General features: G+C 42.7%; 1 protein-coding gene across 27 annotated transcripts in view; it reads right to left on the bottom strand.

Moving 5' to 3' along the window:
* The window catches only part of FOXP1 (forkhead box P1), a 377944-nt gene that overhangs the window by 18405 nt on the left and 340835 nt on the right, over positions 1-18704 (bottom strand). For 24 of the 27 annotated variants that reach the window (XM_064433035.1, XM_064433036.1, XM_064433037.1 and 21 more), the window contains 5 exons: positions 18638-18704; positions 12799-12882; positions 4139-4340; positions 3968-4047; positions 3228-3329 (listed from right to left, as the gene is read on the bottom strand). The exon at positions 18638-18704 is cut by the window's right edge and continues 21 nt beyond it. In XM_064433035.1, coding sequence (XP_064289105.1) covers positions 3228-3329; positions 3968-4047; positions 4139-4340; positions 12799-12882; positions 18638-18704 — 535 coding nt within the window. The remainder of the gene's footprint in view (positions 1-3227; positions 3330-3967; positions 4048-4138; positions 4341-12798; positions 12883-18637) is intronic. The other 3 variants (XM_064433062.1, XM_064433050.1, XM_064433054.1) reach the window with 1 other exon arrangement.

Genomic DNA, 18704 nt, shown 5'->3' on the forward strand with positions numbered 1-18704 from the left:
GAGTCTTCTGCTCCCCCTCCACCTCCCTGCCATGTCTAGTGCAGTCCCCACACTCCCTCCCTGGTAGGAGTGGAAGATTTGGGGCTTGAGCTGCTTTTGCTCAGCAGATGCTTGAGTGCAAACACATCTCTGTCTGTAGGTGCCTGATCCAGGCACTTCAGCTTTTCCACATCGATCTGCTTCTGAACTGGTGCAACAATAAACCTTAAATATGCTTTTCCTCTCAGCAAGGAAAAAATCTAGCAGGAAGTCAACCTGTCCATCAGGCCTGCTTCCTTCTGCCCTTATTTTTTTCTTTCTGCTCTTACTTTTTAATGGGTTTTTTTTTCTCCCTCCCACCTCTTCCAGATTTCAGTACTGTTGACATTTTTGGCAAAATCCCTGATTTTGAGGTGGAGGAAAAACATGTAAACGCCCCACACCTTACGAGCTGAAATCAGCCAGCTCAGCAACTGCTGGTGGGTGCCGCACTACTGCAACCCGACACAGGGCTGCTGGCCCACATCTGGGTAACTCAGGCAGTTTCCTGTGAAAATGGGAACACTGTCAAGTCTGGAGCAAAATGTAAGAATAATAACGCTATTTCCCCCAGTGAAAGCTGATCTTGTGGTTCATACAGCAGTTGATCAAACGCACACGGCAAAGCCCAGCGAAGGGAGTCCTGAGAGTTTGTAAATAGTCTCTAAAGACAGGGTTGAGCAGGAATATTTGTGTTTTTTGTTAAATAAATTTAATGTTGGATAAATACTTCACAGACTGTTCTTGTTCTCTTGGAGTCCATTTGCAACTGATGTTTAAGGCTGTGGGGACAGGGCTCTTGCTGGATATGTTGAGACAGAGAAGTTGAATATTTACAAGACATCCATGAAGTGCTGCACTCATTTTCTATTTTCCATGTGATCACTTATTTAAGGAACTCATGTCAGAAAAAAATTGTTGTGTTTCCCCTGCCTCTGGATACTTGCTATCTAACAGTTTTATGTGAACAATACCCCAACGTGTCAGAGCCACACCTGCAGCCTGTGCCTCATGGCTGTGACTGTGTGCCAGCAAATTACTCCAAAAAATAAAAGCAAACAGACATTGCCTCTGACCTGTCAGAACCAGTTCACAGTGCTGCACCAGCAATCAGCTTAACAGAAAAATTAGGAGCTATTATTGTAAGATTATATATTTACCTTGTTAAAAATATTTGTATGCAAGCCACTTCTGCAGAAAAATTACCCTGAACATGCTTGAATGTAGTAAATGAAAGGGTTTGTTATTTTAATAACTGCTCGGGCTCTGCCATACTGCATTTTGGGAAAGAGGTTCAGTTTTTAAAGGTCTTTATTCTTGCACTTTTCTCTGTTTTTGAAATAGAGCTCAGGGAAGCTTGTCCACACCAAACCCTGACCCTAAACTTGGGGAACAGTGACCCAAATGCCCCCTAAGCATTAGCTGGAGGTGAGCACAAATCAGCACATATATATTCAAATTATTCTGATTCTGCAATTAGCCCCTTGTGCTCGTTCTGCACCCCGTGGGCTTCCCATCATGCCAATCCAGAGCTGCATTTTCATCCCTGCTGTTCCTGGGGGCTGGCAGAAATCTGAGCAGTCTCCAGCACAAAAACCTGCACTACTCCAACCAGTTGTCTATTTTGCTGGTGCTGGTGGATGTGGGGTGAAGTTTTTCTTTCCCGTTACATGAGGCAGGACCTGGACACCCACATAAGGTCAAGGTGTCCAAGGAGATGGCATCTGCCTCTCTGGGACACACAGCATCCTTCTACAAGCCTGAGAATCTACAGGTCAGCATCTCTGCTGCTCTTCTGTATCTGCACTGGCTCCTGGGACTTGGATTTTTGGGATGCCAAAAGCTAATTCCCAAAACTAGGCTCACAGGAGATACAGCCAGGACTGCCTGCTGCCTTCTTCCACTCCTCCCTCCACTTCCCTTTGCTGCTGGAACTAAATAGGATTTTTACTTTAGCACCCACACCTGCAGCTGCTGAAAAGCCTTACTGGAAGCACTCCAGCAGCAAAAGACAGGCAGGTCTAAAAGGATCTTAAATCAGGGAAAGTTAATTTCCTTTCTGGATAGTAAGGAAGCTGCAAAGTTGAGCACTGCTCATGTTTTCCAACTGCAGGGAAGAATCAAAGCAGCAATCACAGAAACTTTTCCTGAACTTAAGAGCTTCTAGACCAGGGCTGAAAACGTACAAAATTGTGCTGGGGTCTGAATGAAACGAAAACCATGCCACTAAAAACCAAGCTAACTTCCAAGGACCATTTTTAGCTCCATCCGCTGAAGGAATTAATCTTAAATGCAGGCTGGGACAGGAAAAACAGAAAGAGCTGATGGAACAGCATGTATGGGACCTATTCATACTACCTGGTCATTTGAAGTTGTTTGAGAACAACAGTGCTGTCTGGATTAAGAGAGATTCCAAGCACCAGCTTACAGTTTTTACAGCAACACAACATCCAGTTATTTGAATCATTCATTTGTGATTGCTCTGGATTCAGAAGTCAATATGACTATTAAAGTGCTATGTTTAAAGAGAAAGAGTGGCCCCCCAAAATACAGAATAAAATTAATGCCCCAAACCTCTGATCTAACAGTATGTGTGACAGTAATCAAAGGAAATTAAAGTGCAAAACCCCACGTCTTTTTCTGTTAAAGACATTTCTCATTGAGGAGCTTGCTTCTTGCATATTAAATTCAATAAGCTTCTGCTGTGTGATTAAAAAACACAGAGAGGAAGTTTATAACAGCTGTTTATGTAGTTAAGAGTCAATCAACTGAGGAAAGAAATCCACTGATCTATAGATCCTAGGGAAAAAAATGGTCATGATTAAAACCTGAATAGCTAAAAAGATGAATAGTATATCTTCTAGTGACACGAGAACTTTACCTCCTTTTTTTTTTTTTTTAAATTTTCTAATATGTTCCGGCTGAAGAGCCTGAGTTTCCCTGCTCGTAGCAACCACACAGAGGAACTCACGGCATAATCACAGAACATAAAAGCCAATAATGGGGATTCAATTAGTGGTTTTCAAAGGCAGAGGAATTTTTTCTGCCAAATATCAAATTGTTCCTGCAGATAAGGCACCCGGCGCGTGTCACAACTGCCGATCTAAATTTTTCATGTCCCCATTTTCACGTTGGGACAATTTATGTCATCAGCAAGGTCTGCTCTGTACACGGCAGAGAGCAAAGGCAGGAGGTGGGCTCAGCCTTACCTTCCACGTCGCCGCGTTGCGTCGGAAGTAGGCGAACATTCGCGTGAACCAGTTGTAGATTTCGTTTAGTGTTAGCTGTTTTTCAGGAGATTCCAGGATGGCCTTGTGGAGCAAAGCGATTGCAAGATCAGTTACCAGCACACCAGTACAAAACACAGCTCACAGTTTTACTTTGCCAAATACAAAAAAAGGGAAGAAAGGAAGAATGAAAAAGAAGAGATTTGGAGCAAGAAATCGAAAGGAGGGTTTTCACAATGTGAACTAAGATTAATGGCTGTATTTAACAGTTCAATGGCAAAATTCAAAATGGAATTATCTAATTGTTTTGAGTTTTTATTTCTGTTTCCTTACAGAAATATTAATTTATTAGTCATTCATAAAGCAGAATCAAAGAGAAATGCAAAACATTTCACTAGCTGATTAAAGCTCAGTAATTATTTAGAGCTCAGATTAATTCTAGGGATCAGAGATTACTGTAGCTTGTGATAATTGACTTGCCATCTTTAAACAGGCTCATTTTCACTGTTGTGTGAAATGAATTTCCTAATAATCACATCGTATTGTAATACTTAATCAAAAGCAATTATGTTATATATTGCAGTTCTAAAAACCCTTATAGTAAAGGTTTGAGCATTTGAGCATGCTTACATACCAAAGGTTTGAAAATCTATTTAATCCAGCACATATAGGGAGATATACTTTTTTTCCTAATCCAGACGCGTGTGTTTGGCTCAGCTTACCTGTCTAATTAAAGATGCATACGTGAATGGTGGTCTAACTTCTGCGTTCTTATAAAATTCTTGGTTCTGGGCAATATCTGCTAAATGAGAGCAGTTGTTCTGTTATCATCACAGCCCGACGCTGCCGGGCCGCGGGCAAAGGCGGGGGCTGTGCCAGCAGAACCCCGTTACCTGAAGAGATGGGGACGTTGTACTTGTCCGAGTACCGCCTCCGGATGGGTCCGACGTTGTGCATGCTCGTGGTAGTGATGACCGACGGTCCCTGCGTGACGGGAGTGATGGGCGCAGTCGGGGTGGTGGGAGTATGAGGTAAACTCTGCGGAGACGCCTCGGACGCGGTCTTGGAAAGCGTGACGCTCGATACCAGATTCAGCTGCGGAGGGAAGGACGAGGGGGTCGTTACAAACAGCATTTCTGGATGGTTAAGGGCTGCAGAGGAAACCCTCGATGCTGGAGTGTCCCTCAGTTACCAGCAGACACTGCAGCTTCAGCACAAAGTGCTGCTGTAACATCTCCGTTAAGAGCCAGCAAAGGGAAATAAATAATAATTACATATATACGTCTCCAAATGGGTTTAAAAAACAGAGCAACACAGCCTGCCGCCTAAAGAACAAATCATGAATTTTTATCTAAATCTTAATAGAAAATCTCGCACAGTACATGATCATTTTAATATTTTACTTCAAGTTTCATTGTTTCACAGTCCAAACCCCACACCTCTCTGATTTCCATGCTATCATTATGCATGGCTTCTAATCAGTCTTCCTGGATATTTCATTGAAGGCATCAGGCTTAAAATAAAAGACAAGACTTTCCTAGGGACATGCTAGGGAGAAACACAATCTCTCCCTCTTCAGCATTTCGCCTTTTCTTTTTTTTTTCCCTCTCTGTTCATCCATTTTAAAAGCAAAGCCCAGAGTAGGTTAACACTGGAATAATTTAATTAATCACAGTGCATGAAATACTGTGAGCATTCAGCCCAGCACAAGTGGCACCACTCTGTTTTTCCCTCCTAGGATGGAAGGCATTGGTGTTACCTGCACGAAGCCTGGCCCCACTGGTGTGGCAGCGTGCCACAGCAGGCTGTAAAACACACCTGCCTCCAGGATTGGGTATCAAACCCAGCTCCAACCCGACCGTTTTCGATACACCACCTATTTATATAACCAGCATCCACATTCCTCCCCAACCCTTTCTTTCTGCCCTACAACGTCCTTTGAAAGGTGACGCCCCATCCCAAGAGGTTGCTGCTGCTGAAGTATTTTAAACAAACAATCCAATCCCTTAACTACAACATCACAGAAGACGACCAAGAAAAGGGCTCTTTGACTACTTCCACATTTCCTTCCCTTCGGCGGTTTCACGAATAATATTGGTGAAATCCTGACCCCACTGAAGTCGGTAGCAAAATTCCTACTGAATTTAACAGGGCCAGAATTTTACAACTTTTGTTCATGATTAAAATTCCTTTTTTGCTAGACATTAAACCTTCTGAGATGAAGGCAAGGCACACGACGCAGCCATGCCCCCAAAATCTCATGTTTATCCATAAGGCACTGTGTTAATTTTCCTTGTATGGAAGTAACCAGATAAGAAAACTCCTATTAGCATTCCTCATATGAGTTAATAGCCACAAATAATGTTTCTTTTAAAAAATAATAGGATTTATCCCAAACAAAGGTAGTGGAAAATAAAGAGCTGTAGTATTACAGAGAGGATACCAACACAAAAAGCCCATCGCCCACAGAAAGGGCTCAGCTGAGGGAAGATAAATTGTGATTGCTTGTCCTTCCTGACAGTGAGAAGGAGCTGAGGGAAACCCCAGCCACAAACTCCTGGCACAGCCCTGATGCTGCTTCAAGGGAAGAAGGTGGTGAGCAGCAGACCTGCAAACACACACCTTTCCCTGCAGGGGCTTACAAATTCCCTTGCCTTCCAGTGGGAAATATTTAACACTTCATGGCAAAGCCAGGGAGCATGAACCCAGAGAGGATGGTGAAGGTGGTGAAAGGCAGGTGTGGATCCCAGCTCCAGCATGAACCACCACTTCTCTAGAGGTTTAAAACCCCCTGGTGCTATGCACTGCCACCATGTGCCACCCAGTCTGCTCATTGACTGGCCTGATTTAAGGACACTGATTAGGGACATATATATAGTAATGTCTCCCTGTTATCCATCTATCCATCTATTACATATGATAAAAGGACCAGTGATGATAATAATAGTGCAACTGACAGGTCTCACCATGAAATTAAATCCACTGTATTTTATCTCAGTTTCTAAATGGACATTTTAACAGTCCAATAACTGCGAGGAAATCTGCATCAATTTTAAGTGCCCTTCTCAGTGCAGGCTCGGCAGCCGGGCCCTCCCGTTGGAAAGATCACTGCTCCTGCTTCATCATTATGGCTCCCAACTACTCCAGTTCAAAAGAGCCCCCTTCCTTTTTCAGCATGTAAAAACTTAACATTTAATCTGTTTCTACTAGGGAAGCTTGAGAAAGGATCCACAAAGGTCAGCATTCCCTGCTTAAAGAATCTGAATCGAGTTAGATTTCTTTAGGCTTTACAGCATAGGTAGCGACTAGGAATAAACAGAGAAGAGGACGAGCAAAGGGGGGGGCTTTAACAGGCTTGACAAATGACACTGTGATTCACACCCACTGCTGGGCTGCCACTAATAAGCTACAGAGGAAGCAGCCAATCTCAGCTAATTACCAGATAAAATTGTATTGTAAGGACTCTAATTAGGAGATGCTTATGGAGGTGATCTAATGATTAAACGCTGCATCCAAGTGACCCCACCATCAATGTGCAGTGGTGCAAGATGTCACCGGAATATTTTGTAGAAACAGTAATTTTATTTCAAGGAGGGGAGGCAGTAATATTTGTAATAATGGCTATGAGGTAAACTAATTAAAAGACAGTTCCTAAAGGAAGACTGTGGCTTTGAGCAGCTGTGGCCGTTCCAAAACAAAGTGCCAAATCTCAACAGAGGAGCTGCAGTCAAGTGGAAAATTTCTGCCTGACCTCTGCTCTCGCTATTAATTTGCAGGAAACCTAATGACACATATACATATTCCCACAAAATTGTTCTAATTGCTAATTTGCCAAAGGAGCCCAGTTTCCAAATTAAACATGACTGCAGTCTGTGAGGAAAGAGAGAACAAAAAGCTGGAACGCAGCGAGTCTGCCGCGTTTCACCTCCGACGACCATTTGTGAGCCTGAACCAACAAGTTAATGAAACACGACCTTGTCCATCGCTAGCGAAGTTTTTCCGTTTTCCGTGTTTTATTTGATGACACTCTCCTCTTCCAGCTGGGTTCCCCAAACCCGAGCCAGGGTAAGGGAGGAGAGGGCTGCACTCCCTCCACAGCCTTTCGCTGCCGCTTCCTTTGTTGCGTCGATAGCGCCAAGGCTGAAAAATCCGTTGTGAATTAGAGCAGAATAACAAATTATGAATGGTGTTGGTTTTGTTGCCATCTTGAATTATTAATCTGAATGGTAAACTATTAAATCTTAATATTGGCGTCAATTAGAAACGTGGAAGCGGCCGTGGATGACTGTGCAGGGCAAAGATCAGGGAGGGACTGGGCTGGGAGGGTTTCTTTTCCTGATGGAAACTCTACATGGTTTCTCCCTGTTTGCATTTGCTATTTAAAAACAAGTTACTATGATTAGAAAAGTTGCTCGCATTGGTATTTTGTACACAGGCTGTTTCCCACATACCGTAGTTTTTGGATGAGTATCACTGCTGGCAGAGGGGAGGGAACCCAAGCCACAGAGTGAGCACTTCAACAAGCAAGAACTCTTGCACTGCAGCAATGTGGGCACTCAGAGTTCATCCCTACACCAAGGAGTTAAAATGTTTTTGTAATATTTGTCCTGGGAAAGGGGGGAGGGAGGATTTCCTTCAGCCTTCAAAAAACAACCAAACCCAAAAATAAGAATTAAAAAAACATCAATGCCCCCCCCCATAAAAACCACAGCAAAAACCAGCACATCTCACAACAGATGTTAAGTCCTAAAATTCTTCAAATTCAACCACTGAACTTTGTTGATTGCTTTGTTGAGTTTTGGTTTTTGAGAATATTTGCTCATACTGTTTTGACTTGGTCATTCATAACTGCCATAATTATCTCAGTGCTCAATATCCTGCTTAGGACTTTATTATTAACCTTTCCTTTCAAGAAATAGTCATGTCTCCCCATAAAAGGTGAAAACTGAGTAATTTACTTTTTTTCTTTAGATATAAACAAGACAGAGGTAACTCGGTTTAAAAAAATAGATTTCCAGTTAGTGGCTCTCCCACTAGGACTAAGTCTGATTTCTTTTTGCGTAAATATTTTACATGACAATAGTGGCTGCACATAAAATAGCACTGAAACGCTTTTAAAAAAGGGAAAAAAAAGTTTCTAAGGGTCACAGTGAGGCCATACCCAGTGATTCCCCTGCAATGGGTGCTGCTGCTCTGGGCCCAGCTGAGGCTCAGGACTTATCTGCACTGAGCTACTGGGACTGGAATACTTTAGAGAATAAACTCCTTTTCTTGACATTGAGGGTGTGAGAGAGAGAAAGTAATACTGGGCCTAAAACTTTGTTCAGTGCCGTGTCTTCCTCTCCCTGTTTCAGCCTGGACACATCAGTGTATTGGATGCAGAGCCTGGCAGGCAGCAATCACTTAGCAGGTGTTGTTATTGGCAGGAATACTAAGGAAACTGAAGCTGAGGAGTGAGACTTAATGAAAACCAGTATATAAAAACAGCTTTTGTTGTGCTTGAGAATCTCTCTTTATTGCTGCATATCGTTATTTTTTCAAACTATAAAGTATGGCTACAGCAGCTAAAATGCTCAGTCATTACCTCAACAGTTAAAAGATTTTTTTTTTTTAATGCTTTGTTATTACAGTTGCTAAAAACAGTATTTCAAAACAATCATAACTGCTATGGTTATGGTAAAAAAAAATACATTAAAGAAGGGATATCTAACAGTGCATCTTATTTAAAGTGCCAGAAGGGCCTTTAAAAGTTTTCTGTCTATTTTTAAAAGATAGTTACAGCACCTAGTACGAAGAATTACTTGCTGGTTGATGCTTTTTCCTTCTCCTTCCCTTCCTATGAACTTCAACACAAGTTAATCCTCGCAGAAGAAAGCACATTTCCATTTGAACCTATTATGCTGATGGCTAACACCGATGAAAACAGCATGTCGGGGGGGTACCTTAATAGCAAAACCAGGATGACAGTTCCTGAGAAATCGCTGTTCCGGCTTTTGTGTTGTGGTTTTGTTTTTTTACCTTGAAAAAAAGTTCACCTTACCAAAACACGTCACAGCCTATTCTGTCTCATGGCTTTGTTCTCATTTCACTCAGGCCCCTCGGTCCCACCAAAACAACACATGTAGCACAGACAGGAACAACGCTGCCTGCTCCAAGTGCTGAGCTCTGAGATAGCTCTGTTTTCTTTGAACTGCTGCTGCTCAGCATTTTCATTATAAAGCTGGGTGTTTTCAAAGGGGATCCTGAGCACTGCCCCAGTTCCTGGGATGTTCCCCTGCACCCCAAACCCCTTCCTGCCTGCCCAGCAGCCCCTGGGGAGCAGCACCAGACACCGACAGCACCTTCCTGCCCACGCAGTCTGCCAATGATTTGGGCCATCACCACTACACCACAGAGGAATGTGCTTAAATCTCATCGACTTTAGTAGGACTAGAGAGCTTTACTGAGCAGATTTCTTGGTGGGCTGAAATGCAGGGGCCATTCCATCACCCCTGCCAAGCTCAAAATTACTGTGAAGAGCTAAAGACACCCAAAGGTGGGGATGGGATGGATGGCCATGACTAAATCAGACAAACAATTCTTCCCATGAGCTGGGTGAGTTTTGAATTGATGCACAACCCTCAATAATTTGGCTGTGGTCCAAACAGGTCCAACACCACACACTCAGCTACTGTCTGAAGCCCAGAAGGCAAAGATGGCACAAGTGGTCAGTGTGGACTACACATGGCACATGGTTAACACAGATGCTCATGTACCATCTTGCCTGACAGTAACAAAATAGTTTAAAACAAGCATTAAAATCCTCTAAGCAGAATAAAAACATTTCCTCAGTCATGAAAAGGCTGTAATTTTAAATCCCAACTCACTGCTATGTTTGGATTTGCAGACACTTTTTCCTTTAAAATCACTGAATACCATAATATATTAGTTCTAACACACACCTTGCATTAGTTACGATGGCAGAAAAAAAATTAATTACTGGATGTAAAGACTACTTTGCAGTGCAATAATGGTCATCAGATCTTTTTACCAAAGTCCTATCCCACTGAGTTAAAAGGATGAGGGTCTAGCAGAGTCTATGCAATGCCTGTGTATTTTTTTCACTAGGAAAGCACAATTTATGCAAAACACTATACTTCTACATTTTATAATTAATTTTCAAATGCTTCACCTATACATATTTTAATAATTTCTGATTTATCAGATGGTATCTATAATAAATTTTTCTATATTTCAATAAATGAAAAGAAGGCAGTTTCAATCCAACAACAGAGTGCCACACAATATAGGCCTGTCAGGCACCAATTTTTACTTCTAACATGTAAGTTAAAGGATAAGGAATTTATAATGCTGCCTGTGAACGAAACCACTTTTCATACACAAATGTGATCTTTTTTTTTCCAAAGGGTAATACAACAGTACATTTACATAAACTAATCCAAACAATCTATGTATTTGACAATGGCAAACCTCACACAGACTGCCTATTGTTGGTTTACATCTTGGAGTTCTTTATGTTGGCTTGTAACACTGCTCTAGCTGTCAAAGGTTTGACTTGGACTCTAAATAAATGGTTATAGAAGTGCTGTGCAGCGATATTGGACTTCTTTGCAAAAGAAAACCTGCTGTGTATGAATTCAAAAGCTATTAATTTTTCAGTCAAAAATATTCATGCCTATTTCTTTTAATAAAGAAACACTGTGCTGAGCAACTGAGAGATAATGTTGACTAGTGGTACAGAATTTTCAATAGAGCAGTTAAAAATAAATTTAGTAGGAGGTCCCCAACAAAGCTATAATTTTCCAGAATGTAAAACATTTTTAATACTAATCAAGACAGCCCTTTTCCCCCTGCGTTCACGGGTTTTTTTCCCTCTGCTTTTCCCTGTTTATTAGCTGTTAACACTAATCTTCATGGCGACACCGCCTGGTATCTCCGCAGCTGACGAGACCCTCCAAAGCTCCCTGCCCTCGGCGGCCCGGCATCGATCACGAGCAGCCCTGCCAAACACCGCTCTCCTTCTGATGATTTCCTCCCTTCAGTTTGTAATCCTTCCTCCTGAGGGGCACTGCTGTTATGAAAGGCCTCAAGGCAGAGTGCTTTGAGACTCCCAGATTATTCCGCTGTTTTAATTTTTAATCCAGTAAGAGCTATAGAAACCAAACCTCCTCCCCATTCTGTTGGGTCTACGCACTTTGCCAACAATGCGCTGAAGCATTTGCACTCGGGCTGGGATGGATGTGAGGAACTGGAAGAATGCTATTTTTATAGGCACTGCCAGTAGTTTCTACTCTAGAGGGCTGGTGTCCACCAGACCAAGCAATTTTAGGCATCTCAACAACTTAAATGGAAGGGTTTGTACCTACCACTCAACTCTCTTCAAAAAGGCAAGGAAGTTTCCCGTTGACTATGACATCTGCTCCAGTGTTACTGAATAGCCTGCAATTTTCTATCTAGTAGCCTCCCTATGCACTTCTGCAGCCATTTATTTCCAACTACACGGAAACTGAGAAATCCTTTTCTAGTAAAAATGTGTGCGCGAAGTGTTTAATGATTTTATGTTCTCTATCTCTGTAATGTGTTCTGTTTCAGACATTAATTTTGTCTACCAACTGCATCTTGGCAGGCTACCATATTTGCTGGGTTAATAGTCTGACTCCTTTTTATTTCTATCACCATAAATCACACATATATGGGTGTGTGTTTGCTTTATTTATAGAAAAAAAATCAGTCAAAACAGATAAACCAATACTTTGTCATTATGCTGCATCATTGCATATTGATTAAAATTGCTGGTACTAACTATAGATTGTCAACGCTCAATTAATTTTCACACAATGACTCAAAGCAAAATCAAATAAAGCCAGTGTACCTTTAAATCTTACAAATCTTAAAATCAAGAAGCAAAGCACTCTCTCCATTTTGAATAATCATTGGAAGCTCCCAGGAACATTTTCAGCATTAAGAGGTTGATAGAAAACAACAGCTGAAGAAGAGTCCCTTCAGTCAGGGAAGGAGATGGGGGATTTTCCTGGGATTGGGGGTAACCAGGAGTTTTCCTGGGCTGCAAAGCCACTTGCTTCCCCTACTCCCCCTTCTTCAAAGAGCAATCTGGGGTAGAGCAGGTTTCCTTTCTCAGTTTCAACAGTATAAAACCTGATACCGGGTAACCGTGATTATCATCAGAACGTGCAGTTAGAGTCACTTCTACAGTGAATGTCTGTCAGACCGGGAGAAAGCAAAATAAATATACTACATATAATTTAATTACAACTCCTTCCTAACACTTCCTAAGATTTCATCCAAGTCAGACTGATGCAAAGCAAGTTACATGAGGCCAGAAAAAGGCCCAATGCATCAGCTTTGGAACCAAACTGGACTTTGAAACTCCCTGAAGAGAGGGGGATGACAAAACCCGGCTGCACTTCCCATCTCCTCCCCACACCCGGCTCTGAAATGGGCCAGGATCCACAGCGTGGGCTCCAGTGGGGAATAAGAAAGAGAAGTTTGTTGTGAGGTTTGGTTTTTGCTTTCACCACAGTTCAGTACTTACGGGCTGAGGGGTGGCTTTTGGTTCAGTTGACTTCACATGCAGGTGTGTCATCATGGCTTGCAGGCGCTCTTTATCTTTTGCAAGCTGGAAGAGGAGAGAAAAAAAAAACCCTCTGTTAGTCGTACAAATAAAACCCAGCCTCTGCTTATTCCTAATTAAACAGCTGGCACCGAGGCATGAGACAGAAGAGTTTTATTGCTGAGTAGTTTGGAAATTGTATATGGGCTATTCGTGAGGTAAAGCGAATGTGTGGTGCTGGGTGTCACCATTTCCCAAAGCAAAATGCATTAGCCCTCGAGTGAGAAGAGCTAGACCTGCTGGCACCAAGAGCTTCACTCCAGCCTTGACAGCTAAAAGACAACAGTGAATCATGTTTATTAACCAGCCCCACTCCAGCTCGGGAGGCTCAGCAGAAGGAAAGCAAGGCAGCGGTTCTAGGATGTGTTTTCCTTCTCTCAGAGCACAGAACGAGTGGCACAGATGGGCTGTGGCTTTACATCAACCACAGGCATTGTGGCACATGCAACGAGCACAGCTGGGGTGGTTAACCACACGAGGCACCTCCACAGGGCTCTGCAGGCAGCCTTGGGTCCAAAAGCACCTTGGTTTGGCTTGAGAAGGTGGCAGAGCCCTCAGTGGGTCACCCTGGGAAGCCAGGCTGGGCACCTGAGCATGGGGCAGGACCTGCTGTGGGAGCTGCCAGCATCCCTCTGGCTGAAGGCAGTGGGGTGGGAAAGGCTGAAAGCAGCAGTAATCACCTCAAACCACCCATCCCTGGGCACCCAATGCTGCAGGACTCATGTCGTCATCCTTTCACATCAGCCACTTCAGGGCCAAGAGTTATGGTGAAGCCCCTGCTCTCAATGTCTCTAGTATTTTATGGTTGAGATCCACACAGCTGGAATCTCTGGATCACGGGTATGCATCCATAGCCTGGTCAGCTTCCCAAAACCTTTCAATGTACTGGACAGACACTAAATTTCATTATATTTGGAAACAAGGGATTTTTTTCTATGTGTGAATGGGACTTTTTTCCAGCTACTCTTCAAAAAAAATTACAGTGGAAAGATATTAAGAATACTAATGAAAAAGGGGTGTTGTTAACCTGCATGCTGAACATAAAGGTTGCTGCTTTCAAGAGGACCTGAATCAGGTTCTTACAAATGCCAGTTTTTGCAGAGTTTTGTTTTTGCTTTAGACAAGCCAGACTGCTGATGCCAAGAGGAGAACTGTGCTCACATTCCAGCAAAACTTAAAACAACCTGCCCACCTTATCATCGTCATCTGTTTGTAACAGTAAAGTGGGGCTAAGTGTGTATAAAAGGAGACTTGATCATAAATCCCCACTCATAACCTTACGGCCAAGGTTGTCCTGCTCTTTGCAAGGGGAGGGGTTTGAGATTGTGCCATGATGGGATAAAACTTGGCACTGAAGTTTCCAAGACAGGAATGAAATAAAGGGAAAAAATGGTGTCACTGCACTTTTCAAATGGCTCCTCTTCTTTTGGTCAAAAACCTCAATGGCAAGAGAGAAAAACCTGACACCTATGGCAGATCTCCTGCAATCTCATCCTGATCTGAGCTGGACACTTCACAGGAGAGCTGAGTGCAGCGCCAGGCTCTTATCTCAGTGCTGCAGCAGGAACTTCTCCCTCTGAGAGTCCTCTGAGAACCTCTCCAGAGAAAGGAGAGGGCTCACCCTCAGCTGCTGTGCTTCATACAAAACAAATTAAGCCAAGAAATAGCTGTGCAGCTCTGTTGTGCAATCCCTCATTCCTAGCAGTCTCCGGGCACACGGGCTGCTTGGCGGGGTCATCTGTGCGTTAAGATTTTGGTCTGCAGGCTACTGCAGAAGAACAACATCTCGTAGCCAAAATAAATACAAGGCAGGCACCTGAGAGCTTCCTGCCAGCCCCGGCGTGGCGGCAGGAGGGGATGGCACCCGGGCAGCACAGGGCACACCCTGCTGTGCTTCCTCCAGCCCCCACGGGCGAGGGAGAGAGGGAGAGGGGCACCTCCCTCCCACCGCCGGGGTCCTTGTTTGTAGTGTTTCCACTCATCGTCTCAGCAATGCTTTTAACGCCGAATCTGGTGGATGGAGGTTATTAAAGATCCTCTCGACATTTCAGGCAGACACACGCTAGCATTTTGTCATAGTCTAGGAATTCAAACACTCACCCAGTTAGGCAGGAGTTTAAATTATGAAAAATAGAGGTCTCTCGGTTTCAAAGCACTGAAGAGAAGTAAAAAAATCTGAAGAATTTCTTTAAACTGTTTTTCCCTTAGGTCAGGAAGCCGTAGCGATATAAAACTAGAGTGTCACTAGTAGCCCCTCTGGTCAGTGGGGTCAAACAAAAGAAGCCATGGGGGATTGCTCAGCCACTGGTGGAAGCAAATTCTCACTGGTGGCAATCACTGGAGTGTAGATGGTCCAGAAATAGGAATTTATAGTCAACAGGCAGGAAAATGCTTTTGATCTACTGAAAATGTTGTTGGGCAAGGACAGCTCTGACATGGAGGTAAGAATCTGCTCTGTACATGGGCCTGAGGAACACAACACAGTCCCATCTGAAGATTCCTTCTTTATTCCTGTACCCATTTGGAAAGCTCTGCATGGTGGGAATTTTCAGACAGCCACCCAGTTCTCTGTGCTAAGCCTCATTTTGTGAGACTTCCTTCACCTCTGGATGTATAATGTGACTGCCTAACTATGGTTCCCCCAAAAATACATCCAGAGGAAGGTATGAGCCCTGCAAATGTGGACACCAAGACACACAGCTTGCCCTGGAGAAGTTAAATCCTAAAACTATACCAGTAGGAAAGGCAGGAGAGGGAAGCACAGAAAGCAGAGGCCAGAAGGGGCTCCAGACAAGGCAGTGACCAAGGAACAAGAGGAAAGGTATTAGAAACACAGATGATGAAGAAATTGTACAGGAGGAAAACCAGACAAAAAAAAAAAAAAAAGACAAGAATCAGGAATGGGAAAATGAAAACCCAATGAGGGCATTCAACATGAACAGGAGATCTCTTCAGCAGCAGGATTTTGGACAGACCAAGGACAAAGGTGAAGGAAGCCAGTCACAGGCAATACAAGAGGCAGCCAAAACACATCCTTCCCATTCTGTGCCTGGTTGGCCTGTGCACTAGGAAGGTTTAGAATCCACGTGTCAATGGATGCTGCAGGAAAACAGACTCACACAGTGTTTTCACTGCACTGAAAATGGCCAGCTGCCTTCGTTTTCTTCCATTAGGAGACACTTCTCTAGACTCATCACAGCCCTGTTGCTATCCTGAAATGTTTTCCCACTCAAAGGTAGCAAAATGTATATCCTATTCCAGCTAACATCTAGCTAAGGACAGGGGTATGTTCCTGTGTTTGTGTTTTACTCAGCAGCACAATTTTCACTATTTATAATGGCAAAAAATGATCTTGTCAAGATGGTTTAAACAAAGCAAAATGTGAGAAGGTTTCTACCTTGCCTGTGATTTTTGAATTATGTTTGTGATGGAAATGCTAAGACCAAACTTCAAGATTTCTGCTAAGGGGCATTTGCAATCAAACACAAAACAGATTTGACCTGTTTCTTTACAAAATGTTGATTAAAAATTACTTTAGAGGATATTACACTTATCTGTAACACTAATAAAACTATAATGAGTAAAATAACAGCATAAGCAACAACAACAAAAGGATAGCATTTGGGTCCATCACACTCAAAACCTGAAATATATCCCTCAGGTGAAATGAATTTGTTTTGATGGAGCTGTACATGCATTAAATGGTGGGAAATGTAGATCTTGCCCTGGTGCTGGACCCTGAAGCTGGTAATTCCCATCTGCACTGTTAGGCAAAGCAGACCAGGGGTAAAGGCTGTGGGTCCCTTTTCTATCTAACTCACAAAACTCAGTCTGCAGAGGGCCTGTCATCACTCTCTGGTAACTGCTCCACAGCCTGAGGATCAGCTCAGTGATCCCCACTGAACACCCCACTGCTGGGCACCACACTCTTGTTTAGCTATGGTTCTGTACAAAAACAGGCCACAGCCAGGCAAACTAGGGACTGGAGGGTAAACCTTTCTACATAATTAGGGGCTTTTTTTAACTGTCAGAGGACTGATACAAGATGAAAGGAGAGGGAGAAGAGGGAAGCTGCAGAATTTCAGAAGCTGGACCCCCCTCCTCCCCCTGCACCTGTCCTTGCTGGCCAATGCAGAGATGGCCTCACTCAGTCATCAACACTCCTGCCTAAATTAGGCCTCCAGCTCAACCTACCTACCTTATATGACTGTTAAATCCAGAACTTTCTGGCCTCACACCACTTTGAAATTATGGTCTTGTCTTGTGGACCTTATGCTGCCTTCCCTTGTAATGACTCTGAGCACTGGCAGCACTAAATGGGTGTGAAACTGTAACTCTAAGTCATTTAGAGCAATTAGCAGAATGCACTGCTGATAAACCTTTCAAAAATACTGGCATGGGTTTAGGGAGAGGTGGGAACCAAGTATCTCTGTCCTGTCCCTCTCCAACACAGTGCATCCTCCTGTAGTTCCATTCCCAGTGACTGTGGGAGAGAAGGATTAATGCTTTTCAAGCTGACTGTAACTGAGGAATCTAGATTTACCTTCAGCCTCAATATTACTGCACCTTGGTGAAAGATTAGCTCATATCTCAGTTTACCAGGAAGACTGTAGATTTTTATTTTTCTTTTCCTAATTCCCAAGAAACTTGTTAAAATAACAGACCATTTCTTATAACATTTTCTGCAAGACTCTGATATTTTATGACTGGTAGTTTGATTTTTATAAAACTTGTATTAAAATAGTTTATATTGCTTCAGCTAATAGTGAAAGAGTGTCATGACCAGCGTGTTCCTGAAAGTAAAATTTAGGAAATATCTATGAAAGAAAAAGGGTAATTTGTAAGATAAGAAGATAAAAAGCATTTTTTAAAAAATGCTTATCTTGAAAAGTAACAACAAGAAGTTTAAGTGTGGTTTTGCTGATTTTTCTCTCCAACTATTTGAAGCTATAAATGACTTAACTCAGTAAAATTCCAAATGTAATTATCTTCTGTACTTAGCCCAAGGCTTTCCATATATCTCTACACTGCTGTCTTGCATACAAAATAGGTTTTTCAATAGCTGGTAACTATATAATGTACAACATTGTTTTAATTTCCCCTTCTTTGCTAACCTCTTGCCTACACACAGACACACTGTCACAGCTGCCCAGGCGGAGCAGCAAGGTGCAGGGAGACAGAAAGGACTCAGAAGCATTTGGAAAGGCAATTACACAAACAGCTCATACCTTGGCATCACAATCAATATATTCCAATTTACCCCCTTTTGGCAGTTTGCAAAAAAAAAAAATATTTTCCACAAATGGCAAAAAAATAATAGTAATAATAATTAATAGTAGTAATAATAATAATAAAACAACATGGAGAGTATTAGTACATGAAAGACCACCAAACAATCCAGGTCATGCAGCGTTTGGAAATAAACATCAACCATTTCCCCCATGTAGCAACAACTCCAAATGAAGAGGACCACATTCCCCTCGCCCCCCTCCAGCCCCCTGGGTGGGTATAAAAGCATTAGATACAAACTGATGGCTTTCCAATCAGTCAGCCTGGGTAAGTTTCCTATTTCTTTGCAAGTTATGGTTTAGGAAAGAGGAAATGAAGCTGCAGTTCCTTTTGATGGTTTTTAAAACTACTACAAGAAGGTTTTGAAAGCTGGTTTTCAATCACAGGGGGAAAAGCAGAACTCATTTTTTATTGCTGTCAAGAATTGGATTTGATTAATACTGAGGTAATATTAAAATAAATTTTATTTTACCTGTAGCTCTAACTGCTGTACAACCTGCATTTGTACTCTACATTGGGCTGTACTTCTATCATCCAGC

This window comes from Passer domesticus, chromosome 9 (assembly GCF_036417665.1).
Source record: "Passer domesticus isolate bPasDom1 chromosome 9, bPasDom1.hap1, whole genome shotgun sequence".
NCBI lineage: Eukaryota > Metazoa > Chordata > Aves > Passeriformes > Passeridae > Passer > Passer domesticus.